We start from the raw sequence: 21,299 nt of genomic DNA on the forward strand, positions 1-21,299 counted from the left end.
CACCAGTAGAAACAATCTTCTTTTTACCCAACCTGCATGTCCCTCTGTTGAACTTTAGTGGATGAGCCTAGGTTCTAAAATTACATGTCCTTTTCTTATTTTTATTGAAGAATCATTGTAGCTCTCATATTAACATTGAACTATGCATATTTCTGGACAAAGTATAAAATACAAAGTATTTTGCTCGTATTTTCTGTTCCAGCTTGAGCTAATCTGTTAGAGTTGTCTGTTTGTGAGACCTGAATTTGTAACCTGAGAGAAGCTTCTATTCTTTCAATACCATAATTGCCCTATTTATGAAGAAACCTGTCCTGGGTTTCAGGTACTTGAACAATTATTACCAAAAACCCTTTAACACCCTGTTAATCAATAAATTTCCACGTCCATATAGTATCTATTAATAGTTAATCTGCTAAATCAGTTAATCAGTTAAAACTGATCTCCATAGCAAAGCAAGTATTAAAGAGACTGGATTGGACTGAAGACTGACATAAGAAGGAATGAGAAACTGTGGAGCTGCTCTGACAGAACTGGCCTGAGAAGGTGAGTAGAGTAGAGTAGACTAGACTAGACTAGACTAGAGTAGACTAGAGTAGACTAGAGTAGACTAGAGTAGACTAGAGTAGAGAAGTAGAGTAGAACAGAACAGAATAGAATAGAATTCTTTATTGGCCAAGTGTGATTGGACACCCAAGGAATTTGTCTTTAGTGCATATGCTCTCAGTGTGCTCGCCGATGATGCAATTTTGGTGCGACAAGGGGATGTGCACATGCGAAACATCGCGATGTGCACTAGTAGGAAAAGGTAAGAGGAATCTGCCCCTGGGTTGTGTCTTCCCTTGGCAGCATCTTGAATAAATTGTTGTTATGATGAGATAAAAGGCATCCTAGTTTGGGAGTGACATTTATTTATTTATTTATTTATTTCAATTTATTTATTTAGTTTAATACATAATACACATTGAAGAGAATAGATATGTAGTAATATACGGTAACTAAAGAAACAAATAGAAGAAAAGATATAAAGTATAGGTGAACAAATTTGAAAGGAAGAAAAGATAAATGAGATAAGGAGAGACAATTGGACAGGGGACGGAAGGCACACTGGTGCACTTATGCACGCCCCTTACTGACCTCTAAGGAACCTGGAGAGGTCAATCGTGAATAATCTAAGGGGAAAATGTTGGGGGTTAATTGGTTGACACTACTGAGTCAGGTAATGAGTTCCACACTTCGACAACTCGATTGCTGAAGTCATATTTTTTACAGTCAAGTTTGGAGCGGTTAATATTAAGTTTGAATCTGTTGCGTGCTCTTGTGTTGTTGCGATTGAAGCTGAAGTAGTCATTGACAGGTAGAACGTTGCAGCATATGATCTTGTGGGCAATACTTAGATCGTGTTTTAGGCGTCGTAGTTCTAAGCTTTCAAGACCAAGGATTGATAGTCTGCTTTCGTAGGGCATTCTGTTTCGAGACATGAAGGTATGGAGAAGTGGACTCTCATTCAGGTATTTCTATGTCTTTGTTCTACCCATCAGCTTCAAGCCCCAAAACGATGCTGGTCCTCTCCTGTCCTTACAAACTGCGCTTATTGGAGGGAGTGCTGAGGAAGAGTCTCCCTCAGGCAATTGTGGTAATTCTGAAACATTTACTACAACATTGATGTAGAGTCTAGACAATAACTTCATTTTCTAGAACTTAACATTTGGCACTCAGGATGAATAAAGTATATTACTTTTTTTGCTTACATATACCACAATTTGCAAGAAACGATTCCTTGAAAATTGTATCTATATCTAAAATATGATCCATGTAATGTGACAAGTGTTGTAGATTCATAAAGATATACAAGAACATTCAGCCACATGCACCTTATGGGCATAGATCCCTGGTGAATGGAGAGTTGAAGGGCAAATTGTCTTTCCTTTATCTCATATATCATATACATTTTCTTCCTTTCATATATCTTCTCCTCTATTTTTATATTTTTCTTTATATATATTACCTCATGTCTATTCTCTTCCATATGTATTGTGTATTGCACAAAATAAAGAAATAAAAATAAAATAAATAAAAATAATTTTTCTGCATGACAGATGAAATTTCTTCATCTTATTCAGCAACAGAAAGAGGTAATTCTGGGACATCTTCAACACGTGGGGAAAGGGGAGTGATAGAAAGTTAGGTGAAAGTTCTTGCAGCAAATCTCCAGAAACGTCTGATATGAGCTGAGCAGTAATAGCTCCTATATTTGGTTATGTGTTTGTCGTTTTCTTATATGTATGTTGGTGTCTTGTTTTGTTTTAATAAAAAAAGAAATAAAGAAAAAGTGTTTACAGAAAATCTGAATTAATGCCTTTCTCCTTTTCTCCAACACATTGCTGATTCCCATAATTGCACTGACATTTGACTCTTGACAGGTTCATGGAGCAGTCATGAACATAAATCGGGGGAATCCAATTGGTCATGAAGTGATTGTGGATTCTTGGCCAGAGTTCAAAGTTGTCCTCACCAGACCACGCAAAGAGGTAATAAGCAGACTTGCAGATTTTGAGAGAGGGAGGGATTGAGGAAGGAAGGAAGGAAGGAATATCTAGGAGTTCTTAACCAACCTGTGGGACAATCAAAGGTACTGCTAATCTTAGGTACTGCTGCTTTTTGGGTAGAGGCCCAGGGTGGGTTCCTATTTACCTTGCTTCCAGTTTGCATTGTGATGTTTTGCATAAGGTTTCCCTCATCTGTGCATGCTCAGTAGCCGGAATTGGCTGAAAACACAGCTGAGGAGCTGTGAAATAAAAGTCAATTTCAACCCAGGGTCAGGCGGGAGGGCCCTTTTTCAAGCAGCAGAAGAGGAAAGAACATTAAAAACATGGCAGCACCCACCAATTGGAACCAACTGAATTGGGTCCGTTATGCCATCCTGACATCACTAGTGGGTTGCTAGCGGTTCGGGCGATCTGGTCCGAACTGGGAGAAACCCATCCCTGAAGAGGCCACCTTTGGCCTTTATTTCATCTCCACATTGGAAAAATAAATGCTTGGCAAATGTTTGACGTGAGGGATAGGAGGAGGAGGTGAATCAGGAAATTATATGTGAGCTCCATACTTTTCTTCTAGAATGTCACAGATCCCTCAGACGTATATGCCAATGTCTATGCAGCATTTTATGAGGACCAGGATGCGTATTGGCGGCTTATAAAGGATACAGATGCTGTGAACTGGGACCACACCTTTCGCCTCTTTGGTAATGGTCCTTTTTGAAGGAGTGAAGAATAGGCACTGTCTTGTCAGATAGGTTTTTATATCACAGTATATAGGCAATGACATCAGAATGAAAATGGCTCAAACATTCTTGGGTAATTACCACTGAAGGTAATAATTACATGCTTCCTTTTCACATTATTCCAACCGCTCACTGTACAGTGGTGTTGTCATCTTCTGGCAATATTTTCTTTATATTTTCTTCTTTATTGATTCTTTGTCTATTCTTTTTCCAATGTGAACTGAGCCCATCTCATCAGGTTCCTTGGCTATCAAATTAATCATGACCCACATCTAGATTAAACTGCAAGAACTGTAACTTGGATTGATCCAAACTAAAGTCCTGTGAAAAGGAAAAAAACATCCTCAACACAAACAATGTTATAACATGCCATCATTTATTTTACAAAAAGAAAGACAAAATGGAGAAGCCATATGTGAAAATCTAACTATACTTTTCACACTTACAACCAGGGGTGGGCTATTGCCCCAATGGAGGGGGATACAATGGCGTAGTGAAAATAAAGCTCCCCCCCAGAGCACCCAATTTGCACTGAAAGATGAAAGAAAATCCAGGGCGTCCTGCATAAGCCACGCCCACAGTGTGGTAGTAAAAATTTTGGTAGCCCTTCACTGCTCTAAACCATTATTGAATCCTTGTGGTCATGTGATCAAAATTCAAATGCTTGGCAACTGACTCATATTTATGACAGTTGCAGTGACCAGGAGTCATGTACATCACAGATGTCTTGCCTGTTTGTACTTCCAACTTGTGCACATAACCTTTCCTCGATAAATGAATGTTTTATTATTTTTTCCAGGGACTCAAGAAGGGATACACAAAGCTACCCAGGATATAGCAGCTACTAAACAAACAAAGTTATCTGTAATTCCTCACATCCTCTATGTGCTTTCTGATCCAAATAAATCGCCTACTGGTAGGTGAGTGACCATCCTGTTGGCATCAACCCTAAAGTCTTCAGAACGCCTTAACAATTCTGCCTCAGGCCTCAACAGTATAACTACTGTTGAGGCCTGAGGCAGAATTGTTAAGGCGTTCTGAAGACTTTATTACAATCAGGCTCCCACAGTAATGGCTGCTGTCTTTGAAATCTGTGTTCACATTACTCATGGGTCAATCGGGTGCCAAAATTAAAAGGATTCCTACAGGATACATTTATTCCTCCAGGAAGAGAGAGACAGAGTCAAACAGGGGGAGAGGTGTAATGGAAACCATGCCTAGAAAATATAAGGGGGGAAACAGTAATACGAATGATGGTCCTTGGAAAAATGATTAATTCTTAAAAGTGTAAGCAGTGTTGAGGTTTTACTGAATAGCTTGCATTTGCGGAAGCTAGCCTGTTTGTGCCCAAGCAGCAAACGAGTCCAGCCAGCCCACCAACCCAACCAGCCAGCCAGCCACAGACCAGTACAAATGGAGTTGAAGTCTTCAATGAAACATAGCAGCAGTAGGAAGTTGTGGGAAAATATATTTACTTCTTTATACTACTACTACTACTGCTACTACTACTACTACTACTACTGTCTATACAATACATACAATAAACTAGTATCTTACTAGTACCTTGCTACAACTATCTTAGTTCAATAACTCACAGGAACCAAATTTTACAGTGTTACAGCTTCTTCAAAGCATACTTCCACGAACAGCAACAGCACACAGCTAACAGCGAACAGACAGAGAGAGAACAGGGAGCTCTTGCCTAGTTAAATACTTTTCACATAATTGCTGCATGCTCAATTGCCACTGAATGACTCAGCCTTCTTACCTGAGGCCTACTTTCTGCATTATGATATTATCTAGGGATTTTTAATTTCTGACATGCTTGACTTTCCAAAGGCAGGATATTAGAGCAAATGGGAATGTGGAATACAGTAATGCTAAAACAAATCTGATTAGCAGTTTCAAGCATTATAATTGAACATCAGTAGGTTTTATAGACGGATTGCAAATTTCACAAAGTGAAAGATTATCCATTAACAAAGACCTTGATACAGGGTCACGTCTCCTAATTTTATTTTTATTTTATTTCCTTTTTTGCCTGTCTAAAGCTCAGTTAGTCTGGCCTAGGGGGAGTGGGCAAAAATGATATGAAATTCCCATCTCATAAAAATTGAATATTTGCATTTTATTCTTCTATTCTTTATTTTTATTCACGAGACACTGGGAATGTGTGCCCATCATCATGGGGAACATTTTTTTAAAAGCAACACGGTAACCAAAAATAGAATTCTGTACTCCGATGGAGAAAATGGAATTAATTCATGATTCTGCACTTCTACACTTTTACAAAAACAAAATGATCCTAAATCATGCCTCTACAGAGAGGGGCGGCATACAAATCTAATAAATAAATAAGACTTGTGGACTTCAATTATCAGAATCCTTGGAGGTTTGAACTGAATAATTAAGCTAACTATTTAATTTTCTGTTCTCATCTCTTTGATTTTGTTCCTTTTGCCTTTCATCTTTTGCAGGCTGGAGCCTGGCTTCAGACTTTCCCCCTTGAATAGCTCCAACATTGATCTACTGAATGAAAATTGGGCCCACGGGCGCAATGAGCAAAGTCGCAGATATCTGGCCAAAATGATACAGCATTTCCCTAGCAGTGGCATCCTGAACCAGGAGGGACATCTTATCAGCTGGTTATTGATGGATCTTTTTGGCATCATTCCGTGGGAAGGGATATTTAGCTATAACAGCTAAGGCTCTTTCAATGCGGGCCTATAATGCTGGATATCCTTTATATGGCTTTGTTGTACTAGAAAATAACCGTATGCAGAGTGCGTTAGAAAAGGGAGGGTATCAGAAATCATCTGAGCTGAGCTACTTGTGCTTTCATTTCACCAGTTAGCAGAACAGAATGAGGAAAAAAGCTGTTTTCCTTGATTTAACCAAATTTTTGTCCCACTAACAAATAAGGGACTGAAAAGTGTAAAAACATAATATACTGACCTATATATAACAAAAGGGTCCTTATTATACTTCAGAAGTAAATCCTGCACAGTTGTAGGGGGGTTGAGTCCTAAGAATTTGATTCGTTCCCAGCACTGCATACGGGCAGGAGAGGGCTGCTGCCTGAATGGGGGGGGGAATGCAGTGGGGTAGCAAAAATGGAGCTCCACCCCAGAGCACCCAATTTGCACTGAAAGATGTTAAAAAAAAATGCACGGTGCCCTGCATAAGCCACGCCCACAGTGTGGTAGTAAAAATTTCTAGGCATCGCAGCAAGATTTGGCTGCTGCGCATGTGCACTGACATCCTTGGAACAGCGAGATTTGGGTAAAAATTGCTGGTTTCTTTGCTTCTGTACATGCACAGAAGCAAAAAACCAATAATTTTTACCAGAGTCGTGCTGGATGCATGTGCACGGCGTGTGCACACCCAGCAGCAACAGAACAGGCCTACGTGCTCAGTTGCCGCTGCTAGAACGGCATACCTGGCATTCCGGATAGTAGCCCACCACTGAATCTATCTATCTATCTATCTATCTATCTATCTATCTATCTATCTATCTATCTATCTATCTATCTATCTATCAATTTGTCAAACATGTATAGGATAGTAGTTTGTATAAACATAAGTAAAAAGTAATGATAAAAAGGACAATACTCCTTCATTCTTTATTAAGTCTTCATTCTTTATTAATTATATTTATTAATAAATTAATAAAATTAATATAATTTATTAATTATATTTATTTTATTTATTTATATTAAATAATAAATAGACCTTTATTACAGTCAAAGACCATCAATATAATATTTTTTAATAAAACAGAACATCCAAGAACCATTTTAGATTCAGATAAATTTAATATAGTCTTAATTCTTTATTAAGAATTATATTAAGCACCATTGTGTATACCTTCCCTGTCCTACTGTCCTATTGCCTAATTTACCTGTACCTGGTAATGGTTATGTGTATACCAATACCTACTATCTTGTGCATGTTTGACAAAAAATATAATAATAATAATAATAACAACAACAACAACAACAACAACAACATCCCCACCACTACCACCACCATCACCAATAATAATAATATTCCGGCATTTGAAAACCATAAACATTGACAAAATCAAAATCTGTCAGTTGAAAAAGGCCACCGTACTTGAATCTGCATGTATCATATGAAAATACATCACAGAGTCCTAGATGCTTGGGAAGTGTTCGAGTTGTGTTATTGTGATAGGAAATCCAGCATATAAATCTCATTTGCTGTGTATTACTGGTTTTTGTGGATGACGATGATGATGATGATAACAACAACAACAACAATAATAATAATAATAATACAAAGACTCTGGTATAAACCAGTACAGGTGGTCGCAATGGTAATCGGAACGGTGCTGTGCCAAAAGATCTCAGCCGGCCTTTGAAAATAATAAACATTGTCAAAATCGTGATCTGTCAATTGCAAAAGGCCACCGTACTTGGATCTGTGCTTGGCACTACATCACAAATCAAAGTGTACAGAGTGCCTTCCGTCCCCTGTCCTAATGTTTCTTTTTTACTAGTATCATGTATATAATTATTACATCTCTGTATAACAATACGTACTTGACAAAACAAACAAACAGACAAACAAATCAATAAAAGCCTCCAATATCCAAATTAGCATGGTTTTTCTACAGTTTTGGAAAACAAAGGTACATGATCATTAGCAAGCAGCGGGCAAAAAATGACAAAGTATTTATAACCCTCATTCTCTCAGGGCCCAAGATTGATTTGATATTGCTATTTCCAAAAAATGTTGCCTTATTGGTCAAACTATAGATTGGCCCAAATAAATGCGAATTTGTTTTTCCCCCTGGTGTGAAGAAGCTAATTGTCACCCAAGGCTGGACTTTGTTTATGGTGTGCAGGATAAAAAGATGTGCTCTTGGGACTACATCACAAATCAAAAGCCTCCAATATCCAAATTAGCATAGTTTTTATATACTTTTGGAAAACAAAGGCACGTGATCATTAGCAAGCAATGGGCAATAAGTGACAAAGTATTTATAACCCTGCTAGAGAATGGTGTTCCCATAAATTTCTAAAATGCTGCAGCCCTGTCCTTAATTGATAAGGTAGGTAATTAAGTGTACAAAACATTTTAGTTGATTTATCTGCAACAGGAAAGGGGAAGTTAACCCTGAATAAGCTGTTGGCCTGCTTCCAATTCCTTGATCAAGGATATCATTAGCTTTCCAGGACAAATAATAAGAGCTCCCAAAAGAAACAGATCTAGGAGCAAAATGAAGGTTTTTCAACAAAATGGGGTTTCTCTGGCTAAAACGAGCTGTACCAAGCCTATATGCCCCTGTAGGTTTTAGAGTCCAGGCTCAAAGTACACTTTGAAGCCTAGTAACCTCGTATCATGTGCTTCTTGGCACCATTAACATTTCCTGGTGTTTTCTGAATAGACCCAGTCATGCTTAGTTTTAGAGTTTTTGCCACTGTACTGGCTGAGATCATTCAAGGACATGGGGTGAGTTACCACCACTACGCTGATGATACTCAGCTGTACATCTCCACCCTGTGTCCACTCAGTGAAGCAGTGGAAGTGATGTGCCGGTGTCTGGAGGCTGTCAGGATCTGGATGGGTGTCAACAGGCTCAAGCTCAACCCTGACAAGACGGAGTGGCTGTGGGTACTGCCTCCCAAGGACACGTCCATCTGTCCGTCCATTACCCTGGGGTGGGATTATTGACCCCTTCAGAGAGGGTCCTCAACTTGGGTGTCCTCCTTGATCCACAGCTGACTTTAGAACACCATCCTTTGGCTGTGGCGAGAGGGGCATTTGCCCAGGTTTGCCTGGTGCATCAGTTGTGGCCCTATTTGGACAGAGAGTATTTTCTCATGGTCACTCATGCCCTTATCACCTTGAGGCTCAACTACTGCAATGCTCTCTACATGGGGCTACTTTTAAAGAGTGTTTGGAAACTTCATATTGTCCAAGCTGCAGCTGCGCGAGCAGTTATGGGCCTTCCAACGCATGCCTATATTTCGTCCTCACTCCGCGGACTGCATTGGCTGCCAATTGGTTTCCGGACACAATTCAAAGTGTTGGTTATGACCTATAAAGCCCTACATGGCATAGGACCAGATTATCTCGTGAGGACCAGATTATCTCTTGTGAGCCACCCCGAGTCTATGGAAAGGGGCGGCATACAAATTTAATAAATATTAATATTAATATTAATAAATAATAATAATAATAATAATAATAATAATAATAATAATCTCCGAGACCGCCTTCTGTCACGCGAATCCCATCATCCGGTGAGGTCCCACAAAGTTGGTCTCCTTAGGGTCCCGTCGACCAAACAATGTCGGCTGGCAGGGGCTAGGGGAGAGCCTTCTCTATGGGGGCCCCGGCCCTCTGGAATCAGCTCCTTCTGGAGATTCGCAGTGCCCCCACCCTCCTTGCCTTCTGAAAGAGTTTAAAAACACATCTTTGCCGTCAGGCCTGGGGATATTAGACCTTCCCCTGTCCAAGAAAATGTTGTTAGCATGATTACTGTATGAATGTGAATGAATTTGAATGAGATTAGAGCTTCCCCCTGACCAACGAATGTCGTTACTGTAATTATTGAATGAATGCAAATGAATGTTTTCAAGTTAGAATTTTTAAGAATCTTTTTAGTATATTGATTGGACAGACTGTATTGTTATGTTTTTGTTATATGCTGTGAGCCACCCCGAGTCTGCGGAGAGGGGCAGCATACAAGTGTAATTAATAAATAAATAATGAATAATAATAAATAATAAATAATAAATAATAAATAATAAATAATAAATAATAAATAATAAATAATAAATAATAAATAATAAATAATAAATAATAAATAATAAATAATAAATAATAAATAATAAATAATAAATAATAAATAATAAATAATAAATAATAAATAATAAATAATAAATAATAAATAATAAATAATAAATAATAAATAATAAATAATAAATAATAAATAATAAATAATAAATAATAAATAATAAATAATAAATAATAAATAATAAATAATAAATAATAAATAATAAATAATAAATAATAAACAATAAACAATAAACAATAAATAATAAATAAATAAACTAGACCATCACCACATATACTGGGTGAAATAACATAATGTCCTTGTTAGGCATGTAGACTATGTGAAAATTATTGAAAATTATTCATCCATAGCACATTTTTTTCTTTTGAATGATTTTCTGACTTTTCTGCCTTACCCCCAGGACTGAACTGCTTATGAGTCATGGTTTTTATTTGTTCCTCGTAAAATGCAAAGGGAACCCAGCTGGCCAGTATTTTGGCATTCCTAGTGGATAAGATTTGATGCCTCCTGATGTTGCAGTTTCTTTTCCCTGCGAGTGTCTCTAATCATTAAATAAATGCTTATATTTGGCTTTTACTAGACTCCTAGTATAAAAAACTGAATTACATTTTGCTTTGTTAATATGAAAAAAGACTGGTTCATGTTCGGTTATCTGCAAAGTGGTAAAAATATGCCTAATGATGGAGATAATTTTGAATAAATGCCTGGGTTTTTATAACTTCCAAAACTGTGCAATCTACAATTGTTTACTGCTTCACTTTGGTAGTGATAGATTCTTACGGCCTCAAAACCATTGCGGTGGAACATAATTCGTACGTCCAATATTTCCTCAACAGCTGATTGGCACCCGTTTGCCTAGCTACCCAGCCTGAGGCAGGGAGTGATCCAGGAAGGAGAGCGCGGGAAATGCTGGTCAGGTTGTAAGTCGAGGACTTAACAATTCACTTGACCGATGCTGATCGTTCAAGCCACTCCCACCTAGTCACATGGACAGCAAGCCACTCCTACCAAGTCATATGACCATCAAGCCACACCCACAATGTGGCAGTAAAAAATTTGGCTGCCCATTACTGTTTATAACATTCAGGTTTGTGCTTATTCCAGAGGTACAAAAGAGAAGAGGAATAAAATCCGATGCCAGGAGAAGACTAGTTAAGGGAAGTAATGCATGGAACTTTGGCTGCTTTGGAAGCTGCCCCCTGTTGTCTTGCAATAGGCATACAGTGATCAGATATATACTACCAAAGCTGGCAAGGAGCAGCATTGATAGATAAACTTGAAAAAAATAAGCTTACAGAAAAGAAGAGAAATAAAATCTGATGCCCAGCTTCTGTTCTTTCAATATAATAAGTGTCCTATTTATGAAGAAACCTGTCCTGGGATTCAGGAACTTGACCAATTATTACCAAGACCCCTGTAACGCTCTCTTAATCAAGAAATTTCTACATCCACAACGTATCTATTAATAGTTAATCTGCTGTAATATAAAACTGATCTCCATAGCAAAGCAGGTATTAAAGAGATTGGATTGGACTGAAGACTGACATAAGAAGGGAGGAGAAATTGTAAAGCTGCCCTAACAGAACTAGCTTGCTGAAGGTGAGTAGAGTAGAATAGAATGGAATGGAATTGAATAGAATAGAATAGAATACAATAGAATAGAATTTTATTGGCCAAGAGTGATTGGACACACAAGGAATTTGTCTTTGGTGCATATGCTCTTAGGGTACCTAAAAGAAAAGATACATTTGTCAAGATTCATGAGTAGGAGATGCTGCAACAGTATATTGGTGATTCCCAAGGGAAAATAATGGGTTATGTTCAAATGTGAGCTTGCTGATGGTGCAATTTTGGCATAATGGTTCTGGTCCGTGCACACAGCAATCTTTTTTTTGGCAATTTTTGATGACTTTTTGCCTCTCTGAGCATGCGCGGAAGTAAAATTTTCCCACTGCATATGTGCAGAAGTAAAATCACACACGGGGATGCACATGTGAAAAACATAGCATTGTGCACCAGTAGGAAAAAGTAAAAGGAAGACATCCCCAGGTGATGCCCTCCCTTGGTGGGGATCGAGGGCATCTCAGTTTAGGAGTGACAGAAAGATATGAAGAAGTGGACTCTCAGGTATTTCTGTGTCTTTGTTCTACCCATCAGCTTCAAGCCCCAAAACGATGCTGGTCCTCTCCTGTCCTTACAAACTGCGCTTATTGGAGGGAGTGCTGAGGAAGAGTCTCCCTCAGGCAATTGTGGTAATTCTGAAACATTTACTACAACATTGAGGTAGAGTCTTGACAATAACTTCATTTTCTAGAACTTAACATTTGGCACTCAAGATAAATAAAGTATATAACTTTTTTTGCTTACATTTGCCAAAAATTACAAGAAACAATTCCTTGAAAATTGTATCTGTATCTAAAATACGATCCATGTAACATGACACTTGTTGAAGATTCATAAAAATATAAAAGTACTTTCAGCCACATGCACCTTATGGGCATAGATCCTTGGTGAATGGAGAGTTGAAGGGCAAATCTGCGATTTTCTGCAGAGCACATGAAATTTCTTCATCTTATTCATCAACAAAAAGAGGTAATTCTGAAACATTTACTAGAATACTGAGGTGGAGTCTTAACAATAACTTCAGTTTTTAGAAATTAACATTTGGCATTCAGGATGAATAAAGCATATTACTTATTTTGCTTCCATTTACTAAAAAATGCATGAAACAATTCCTTGAAAATTGTATCTGAATCTAAAATATGAGCCATGTAATGTGATACATGTTGTAGAATCATGAAGATATAAAAGTATATTCAGCCACATGCACCTTATGGGCATAGATCCCTGGTGAATGGAGAATTGAAGGGCAAAACTGACATTTTCTGCAGGGCAGATGAAATTTCTTCATCTTATTCAGCAACAGAAAGAGGTAATTCTAGGACATCTTCAACACCGAGGGGGGGGGGGGGAAGGGGAGTGATAGAACGTTAGGTGAAAGTTCTTGCAGCAAATCTGAATTAATGCCTTTCTTCTTTTCTCCAACACATTGATGATTCCCATAACTGCACTAACACTTGACTCTTGACAGGTTCACGGAGCAGTCATGAACATAAATCGGGGAAATCCAATTGGTCATGAGGTGATTGTGGATTCATGGCCAGAGTTCAAGGTTGTCCTCACCAGACCACGCAAAGAGGTAATAAACAGCCTTGCTGATTTTGAGAGAGGGCGGGAGAGAGGAAGGAAGGAAGGAAGGAAGGAAGGAAGGAAGGAAGGAAGGAAGGAAGGAAGGACTATCTAGGAGTTCTTAACCAACCTGAGGGACAATCTAAGGTACTGCTAATCTTAGGTACTGCTGCTTTTTGGGAAGAGGCCCAGGGGTGGGTTCCTATTTACTTTGCTTTCAGTTCACTTTGTGACGTTTTTCATACACGTCCCCTCATCCAATTTGGCTTCCGTGCATGCTCAGTAGCTGGAATCCGCCCAAAACACAGCTGAGGATCTGATCAGCTGTGATTTGGGTGAAGAAATAAAAGTCAATTTCAACCCGGGGTCAGGCGGTAGGGCCCTTTTTCAAGCAGCAGAAGAGGGAAGAACGTCCAAACAATTCATTAAAAATTGTGAAAAAAGATGGTGGCTCAATCAGGTCCATGATGCCATCCTGACGTCACCAGTGGGTTCCTAGCAGTTTGGGTGATCTGGTCCGAACTGGGAGGAAGCCACCCTTGAAGAGGCCACCTTTGGCATTTCCAGAAAAAAGAAGGCATTACACTGATAAAGTAATTTCTATCATTTCATCTCCGCATTGGGAAAATAACTGCTTGGCAAATGTTTGATGTGAGAGATAGGAGGAGGAGGTGAATCGGGAAATTATATATGAGCTCCATGCTTTTCTTCTAGATTGTCACAGATCCCTCAGATGTGTATACCAATGTGTATGCAGCATTTTACCAGGATCAGGATGCGTATTGGAGGCTTGTAAAGGATACAGATGCTGTGAACTGGGACCACAGCTTCCGTCTCTATGGTAATGGTCCTTTTTGGGTTTTTTTAAATATTTTTTATTATTTTCAAAAAAAGGACAAACAAAAACATACAACATTGAACATTTAAGGAGCTACCATTGCTCCACTTATCGTATAAATCTAACTAATACAGAAGGAGTGAAAGAAGTGCATTGTATTCTCAGATAGGTTTTTATATCAGTATATAGGCTGTGACATCAGAACGAAAATGGCTAAAACATTCTTCAGTAATTACCACTGAAGGTAATAATTGCATGCTCCCTTCTCACATTATTCCAATCACTCACGGTACAGTGATGTTGTCACCTTCTGGCAATATTTTCTTTATGTCATTTTAATTCTTTGCCTATGCTTTTCCCAATGTGAACTGAGTCCATCTCAGCAGGCTATCAAATTAAACGTGATCCACATCTAGATTAAGCTGCAAGAACTGTAATTTGGATTGATCCAGACTAAAATCCTGTGAAAAACAAAGTTCATCCTCTTAGAGTCCTATGGTTTTACATATCAGAACATAGTAAAAAATAATCTGGTCCCTAGCAGTTCTTTAAAGTAGGTAAATACAACCTCAGATGAACCATAACACATACAACATTATAACATGCCATCATTTATTTTCTAAAAAGAAAGGCAAAATGGAGAAGCCATATGTGAAAATCTAAGTGCACTTTTCACACTTACAACCGTTGCTCAATCTTTGTGGTCACATGATCAAAATTCAAATGCTTATGACAGTTGCAGTGTCCAGGATGTCTTGCCTGTTTGTCCTATGGTTTTACATATCAGAAAATAGTAAAAATGAGGAGGTTCAGGGGGGACATGATAGCAGTCTACAAATACTTGAGAGGCTGCCACAGGGAAGAGGGGCACACATGATTTCCAAAAGCATCAGAGAGCCAGACAAGGAGCAAAGGTTGGAAGCTGTCCAAGGAGAGATTCAACCTGGAAATAAGGAGGAACTTTCTGACTGTGAGAGCGATCAGCCAGTGGAACGGCTTGCCCTCAGAGATGGTGAATGCTCCAACACCAGTGACCTTCAAGAAAAGACTGGACTGTTGTTGGACTAGTGTAATGTAAGGTCTCCTGCACCAGCAGGGGAGTTGGACTAGATGTCCTGCAAGGTCCCTACCAAGTCTAATAATAAATAAATAAATATTATATCATGCAATCCTTTATTTTACAAAAAGAAAGCCAAAATGGAAAAAACATATGTGAAAATCTAAGTATACTTTTCACACTTACAACCATTAATGAATCCTTGTGGTCACATTATCAAAATTCAAATGCTTGGCAACTGACTGATGTTTATGACAGCTGCAGTGTCCGGGAGATGTCTTGCCTGTTTGTACTTCCAACTTGTGCCCACAGCCTTTCCTCGGTAAATGAATGTTTTACTATTTTTTCCAGGGACTCAAGAAGGGATACTCAAAGCTACCCAGGATACAGCAGCTACTAAACAAACAAAGTTATCTGTAATTCCTCTCTTCCTCTATGTGCTTTCTAATCCAAATAAATTGCATACTGGTAGGTGAGTGACCATCCTATTAGCCGTCACCCAGTGATGGGCTCCTACAAGAACGGTAGCAAAATTTGGAGCTCCACCCCAGAGCACCCAATTTGCACTGAAAGATGTTGAAACAAAATGCATAAGCCATGCTCACAGTGTGGTAGTAAAAATTTTGGTAGCCCATCACTGCCGTCACCCCATTATATGGTTGAGGCTTGAGGCAGAACTGTTATAGCATTCTGAATATTTTATTACAATCAAGCTCCCGCAGTTATGGCTGCTGTCTTTGAAATCTTCATTCACATTGCTTATGGGTCAATCAGGTACCAAAATCAACATGATTCCTATAGAATACATTTATTCCTCTAAGGCTGTGTTTCCCAACCTTGGCAACTTGAAGATATTTGGACTTCAACTCCCAGAATTATGACCTATAAAGCCCTTCATGGCACTGGACCAGATTACCTCAGGGACCGCCTTCTGCCGCACCAATCCCAGCGGTCAGTTAGGTCCCACAGAGTGGGTCTTCTCCGGGTCCCGTCAACTAAACAATGCCACTTGGCGGGACCCAGGAGAAGAGCCTTCTCTGTGGCGGCCCCGGCCCTCTGGAACCAACTCCCCCCAAAGATTAGAATTGCCCCCACCCTCCTTGCCTTTCATAAGCTACTTAAAACCCACCTCTGCCGCCAGGCATGGGGGAATTAAGAGTTTCCCCCCTCTCCCCCAGGCCGTTACAACTGTATGCATGGTATGTTTGTATGTATGTTTGGTTTTTATATATTAAGGGGTTTTAATTTGCTTTTAGTATTGGATTTTATTGTATATTGTTCATGATTGTTGTTAGCAGCCCCGAGTTTTCGGAGAGGGGCGGCATATAAATCCAATAAAACTTGAAACCTGAAAATTCTGGGAGTTGAAGTCCAGATATCGTCAAGTTGCCAAGGTTGGGAAACACTGCTCTAAGGACACAGAGACAGAGTCACACAGAAGGAGAGGTGTAACGGAAACTGTGCCGAGAAAATATAGGGGGGGAAAACAGAAATAGGCATGATGGTCCTTGAAAAAACGATTAATTGTTAAAAGTGTAAGCTGTGTTGAGGTTTTGCTGAATGCTTGACTTTCCGAAGGCAGGATATTAGAGCAAATGCGAATGTGGAATGCAGTAATGCTAAAACAAATCTGATTAGCAGTTTCAAGCACTGTAATACAACACCAGTAGGTTTTATAGACGGACTGCAAATTTCACAAAATGAAAGATTATCCATTAACAGAGACCTTGATATAGAATCACGTGTCTTCATTTCATTTTAATTTCATTTTTTTTTGTCTGTCCAAAAAGCTCTGTTAGTCTGGCCAGGGGGGAGGTGGTAAAAGCGATCTGAAACTCCCATCTGGCCTGGGAATTGGATGGAATATTTGCATTTTATTATTTTATTCTTTATTCATGAGACACTGGAAATGTGTGCCCATTTAAAAAGCAACACGGTAACTAAAAATAGAATTCTGTACTCCGATGGTGACAAATGGAATCAATTCATGATTCTGCACTTCTACACTTTTACAAAAACAAAAGGATCATAAATCATGTCTTGGATAAGCAGCTGCCCTTTCTGGGAACAGCTCACAATTGTTTGGCTGGCCAGTGTAGGACTAAATCAGAGGTGGGAAATGATGGCCTCTATGATTTGCGGACTTCAATTTCCAGAACCCTTGGAGGTTTGGACAGACTAAGTTAACTATCTGTTTAATTTGCTGTTCTCATCTCTTTGATCTTGTTCTTTTTGCCTTTAATCTTTTTTCAGGCTAGAGCCCGGCTTCAGACTTTCCTCCTTGAATAGCTCCAACATTGATCTACTGAATGAAAACTGGGCCCACGGGCGCAACGAACAAAGCCACAGGTATCTGGCCAAAATGATACAGCATTTCCCTAGTAGTGGCATCCTGAACCAGGAGGGACACCTTATCAGCTGGGCAATGATGGATCTTTTTGGCACACAAGCACATGGGTATATTCTCCCATCATTCCGTGGGAAGGGATATTTTGCTATAATAACTAAGGCAGTTTGTATGCAGGCCTATAATGCTGGATATCCTTTATATGGCTTTGTTGTACTAGAAAATAACCGTATGCAGAGTGTGTTGGGAAAGAGAGGGGATCAGAAATTATCTGAGCTGAGCTATGTGTGCATTCATTACGCCAGTTAGCAGAACAGAACGAGGAAAGAAACTATTTTCCTTGATTTAACCAGTTTTTTGTCACCTATTCCCTGAACCCTGAGATACACTTATATACTACCAGGGGTGGGCAGCAGGCAGGACGAGGTGGAACGCAGTTCCACCAGTGGAAATGAAGATGTGTGCTCAGCTTCACGTGATCAGTGGCTTCCTGGATTACCGGTCTCGGCTCAGCACTCCTTTTTTCCCCTGCTGTTGCGTCTGCGTTCCTTGTTTTTCCCCTCTTTCCTCCTTCCAGGCCTCGGACAAGCTCTCCTGCCTGGCTCCCCTCCAGCCTCACACAGCCCCCTGCTGCCTGAGGTGCAAGCAGAAGTCATGGGTGGAAGCGGCGCTGGCAGCATTTATGATTCTGGCAGCACCCGTTCACCTAGCTACTCAGCCTGAGGCGGGAGGGTGTCCCAGGAAGGAGAGCATGGGAAACGTGAAGCAAATTGTCACCCCAGCGAGCGACACTGGTAAGGTTGTAAGTCGAGGCCTTAACAGTTCACTTGAACAATGATGATCGTTCAAGCCACTCCCACCTGGTCACATGGCCGGCAAGCTACTCCTACCCAGTCACATGACCATTAAACCACACCCACAGTGTGGTAGTAAAAAATTTGGGTGCCCATTACTGTATACTCCCTATATGATAGCTATAGAACACCTCCCAGAGGCCCCAGGGGAAATGAAGGATATTTGTCTAAATTTTTTTGGATTGTCTTCAGCCAATGTTAGTTTGTTTGATGACCAGGCCTATTCTTAACTGTCTCGTTTTTTGACTTAAGATAATATTTAAGATTTGAATTTTACCTCATCTCCAAGTTCTCCACAGGCTTCCTAGAGCTGCTGGAGGCCTTTTTGGAAGGTGTTGACAGCTGGCCAGATTCAGCTCTCTTCCTCTTTGGGCTTCTGAGCAGGCAGTCAATAACGGCATGTTAAATGTCGTTGGTAGGCATTTGACAAATTGTGTAATTTTCAAGCTCAACCTCCCTGAAGAGAAATTAGTGTGTGCTATCTGTTCTAATACATGCCAGCGAAACATGGACACTAAACTTAAAATCAATACAAAAGCTATGAATGGTGCAAAGAGGCATGGAATGATTCATGCTCAACATCGCAAGATAAGATAGAAAGACCTGAATATGAATTAGAGCAGTGTTTCCCAACCTTGGCAGCTTGAAGATATTTGGACTTCAACTCCCAGAATTCCCCAGCCAGCGAATGCTGGCTGGGGAATTCTGGGAGTTGAAGTCTAAATATCTTCAAGTTGCCAAGGTTGGAAAACACTGAATTAGAGAACAAACAAAAATATACAATGTCATTAAAAAGAATAAAAGAATTGAGATGGAAATGGGCTGGTCACATAGCAAGATAAATTGATAGCAGGTGGACCAAAGCAGTCATAGAATGGATCCCACCTGATAAAAACCATCCACGAATGAAACCTAAAACCAGACGGAGCGACATCACCAAGTATTGTGAGTCCAACTGGCAAAGGAAAGTTCAAGACCATATTGGTTGGAAACATGTGGAAGAGGCCTTTCTTCCTGCAATGGACAGACAATGGCTAGAATGATGACAAGTGTTGTTGCTTTTGAATTGCTTCCTCTGCAGTTTACACATTTAACTAAAGCAATATTTTTTGTTACAATAGGAAAGGAAAAAATACTAATTTTTGCAACCCTAGACCAAAATCCCTTGGCACACCAGGCAATGCACATGCATTGAGGGACTATGTTTAAGTCATCCTTCTCTAGTTGAAAAATTGACATCAAACGGAATGATCCACTCAATCACATTTGTTCTAAATAAAGGGTTTTTTGTTTAACCTTGAAAGTCTGTCCAGAGATTTTCCTGATTCCCAAAATATGGTGAAAGAAATAGTCAAATCACCTATAATCTAAACAAAATATATTCTGCCTAAACCTCTGAGAACCAAGGAATGGATCTTGGATGCCTTAGATTCTAAGAAGCGATTGGGGCCAAATCCATTAGCAGATATGATTATTCATTATTAAACATTGCTATTCAAAATACCTTTCGGTCTTTTCTGAATTACTAATCAGTCACAGCCATTTGGTAAAAACATCATTAAAAAATGAATAGACTTAGTTCTTGACTTACCACAGTTCATTTAGTGACTGTTCAAAGTTACAACGCCACAGAAAAATGTGACTTATGAATGTTTTTCACACTTTACAACCATTGCAGCCTCCCCTTGGTCATGGATCAAAATTAAGATGATAGTTGCAATGTGATGGGATTCTGTTATCATCTTTTGAAATCTTCTCCCAAGGAAAGCCAATGGGGAAAACCAGATACACTTAACAATCATGTTACTGTCTTAGTAGCTGCAGTGGTTTGCTTAACAACTGTAGCAAAAAAATTGTAAAATTGTGCAAAACTAACTTAACAAATGCCTTACTTGGCAACATAAATTTTCACTCAATTGTGGTTGTAAGTTGAGGACTACCTATAGAAGCTAAGTTGAAAAGATGGGTTGTGAATAAAATGAAGTCTAAACATACTGATTTGAGATATTTGAATGTTAGACAATGTGTTCAAAATAAAATGGTTACGTTAGAATACTGCATGACTGAACAGAACATTGCAGACCATTTCACTAAAGCACAAGGTGCAATTAAACACAAAGAGTCTTTTGAAAACAATGGTTTGAAAATGTAAGGTATTATATATTGACCTACCCAAAGTAGAGAATGTTAGTACTGTCCATAATTGTTGGGTTACAATATATTGGCTGCAGTTGTTACAGACTGCCATAAGAGGGAGCTAGAGTTTATAGCTTATTTTTCTGAGTCACCCTCTCTGTTTCTCTTTATCTAAGCTACTCATTGTTAATGGCTACTCACTGTTAGGTTTGCTCTGCAATTCTCTGCCTGCTCTGTATTGTAGTCATGCATCATAGCTAAAATGTGTTTAGACTTGTTATATTACCAAGTACAAGACTATGTACTTGATAATACAGTATTTGGATTGTTATTCTGACTTACTATGTGTATGACTTTAGACTGTTAATCGGAATATTTCTGAAATAAACTTCAATTCAAGTTAGTGTATCTGTTTGTGGCTGAGTAGTTATTCACAACTAATCTCAATCTAAACGTTTCAGTGTGTGCACAATCTTGATAAACAAGGATTACTCTGCTCATACATTAGCTGGTTTACACAGTCAGCATACAGTCATCAATCTGGGTCCTCGGGAAGATGGAAGGCTGAGTCAACCTTGAGCCTGGTGACATTCGATCTGCCAAATTGCAGGCAGCTGGCAGTCAGCAGAAGTAGCCTGCAGTACTGCATTCTAACCACTGCACCACTGCAGCTCTTTACCTTTGGGCGGTGCTCTAGTTCTGTCCTTGCAGCTGATCTGAGGCTGCTGTGGGGCATACAAGATGTTCATTCTTGAAGAAGCTTCAG

The 21,299-nt window shown here is 39.3% G+C and overlaps 2 protein-coding genes and 1 long non-coding RNA gene across 8 annotated transcripts in view; 2 read left to right on the top strand and 1 right to left on the bottom strand.

Annotated features, from left to right (window-relative positions):
• Positions 1–553: 553 nt before the first annotated feature.
• Positions 554–7,902, top strand: LOC139153736 (glycine N-acyltransferase-like protein 3). Its single transcript, XM_070728067.1, is given in 7 exon segments — positions 554–805; positions 1,539–1,633; positions 2,421–2,528; positions 3,118–3,244; positions 4,083–4,203; positions 5,761–5,949; positions 5,951–7,902. Coding segments are annotated over 7 exon segments (918 nt in total). The 5' UTR covers positions 554–714; the 3' UTR covers positions 6,138–7,902.
• Positions 2,886–21,299, bottom strand: part of LOC139153843 (uncharacterized) — a 50,533-nt gene continuing 32,119 nt past the window's right edge. Inside the window, exon 4 of one of the 2 annotated variants that reach the window (XR_011556888.1) lies at positions 2,886–3,604. This is a non-coding gene — a long non-coding RNA (uncharacterized lncRNA). The remainder of the gene's footprint in view (positions 3,605–21,299) is intronic. The other variant, XR_011556887.1, reaches the window with a different exon arrangement.
• On the top strand, positions 11,618–20,941 carry LOC139153765 (glycine N-acyltransferase-like protein 3). 5 transcript variants are annotated; one of them, XM_070728177.1, is made up of 6 exons: positions 11,618–11,711; positions 12,270–12,364; positions 13,204–13,311; positions 14,016–14,142; positions 15,548–15,664; positions 17,450–20,941. In XM_070728177.1, exons 2-6 carry the CDS (start codon positions 12,287–12,289, stop codon positions 17,452–17,454), a joined length of 435 nt encoding a protein of 144 aa, XP_070584278.1. In that variant the 5' UTR covers positions 11,618–11,711; positions 12,270–12,286; the 3' UTR covers positions 17,455–20,941. The 5 variants fall into 5 exon arrangements, with proteins under 5 accessions (XP_070584278.1, XP_070584243.1, XP_070584268.1 ...); XM_070728142.1 differs by having other exon boundaries at positions 15,548–15,668; positions 17,450–19,071; XM_070728167.1 differs by lacking the exon at positions 12,270–12,364 and having other exon boundaries at positions 11,628–11,711; positions 15,548–15,668; positions 17,450–19,071.

This window comes from Erythrolamprus reginae, chromosome 1 (assembly GCF_031021105.1).
Source record: "Erythrolamprus reginae isolate rEryReg1 chromosome 1, rEryReg1.hap1, whole genome shotgun sequence".
NCBI lineage: Eukaryota > Metazoa > Chordata > Lepidosauria > Squamata > Dipsadidae > Erythrolamprus > Erythrolamprus reginae.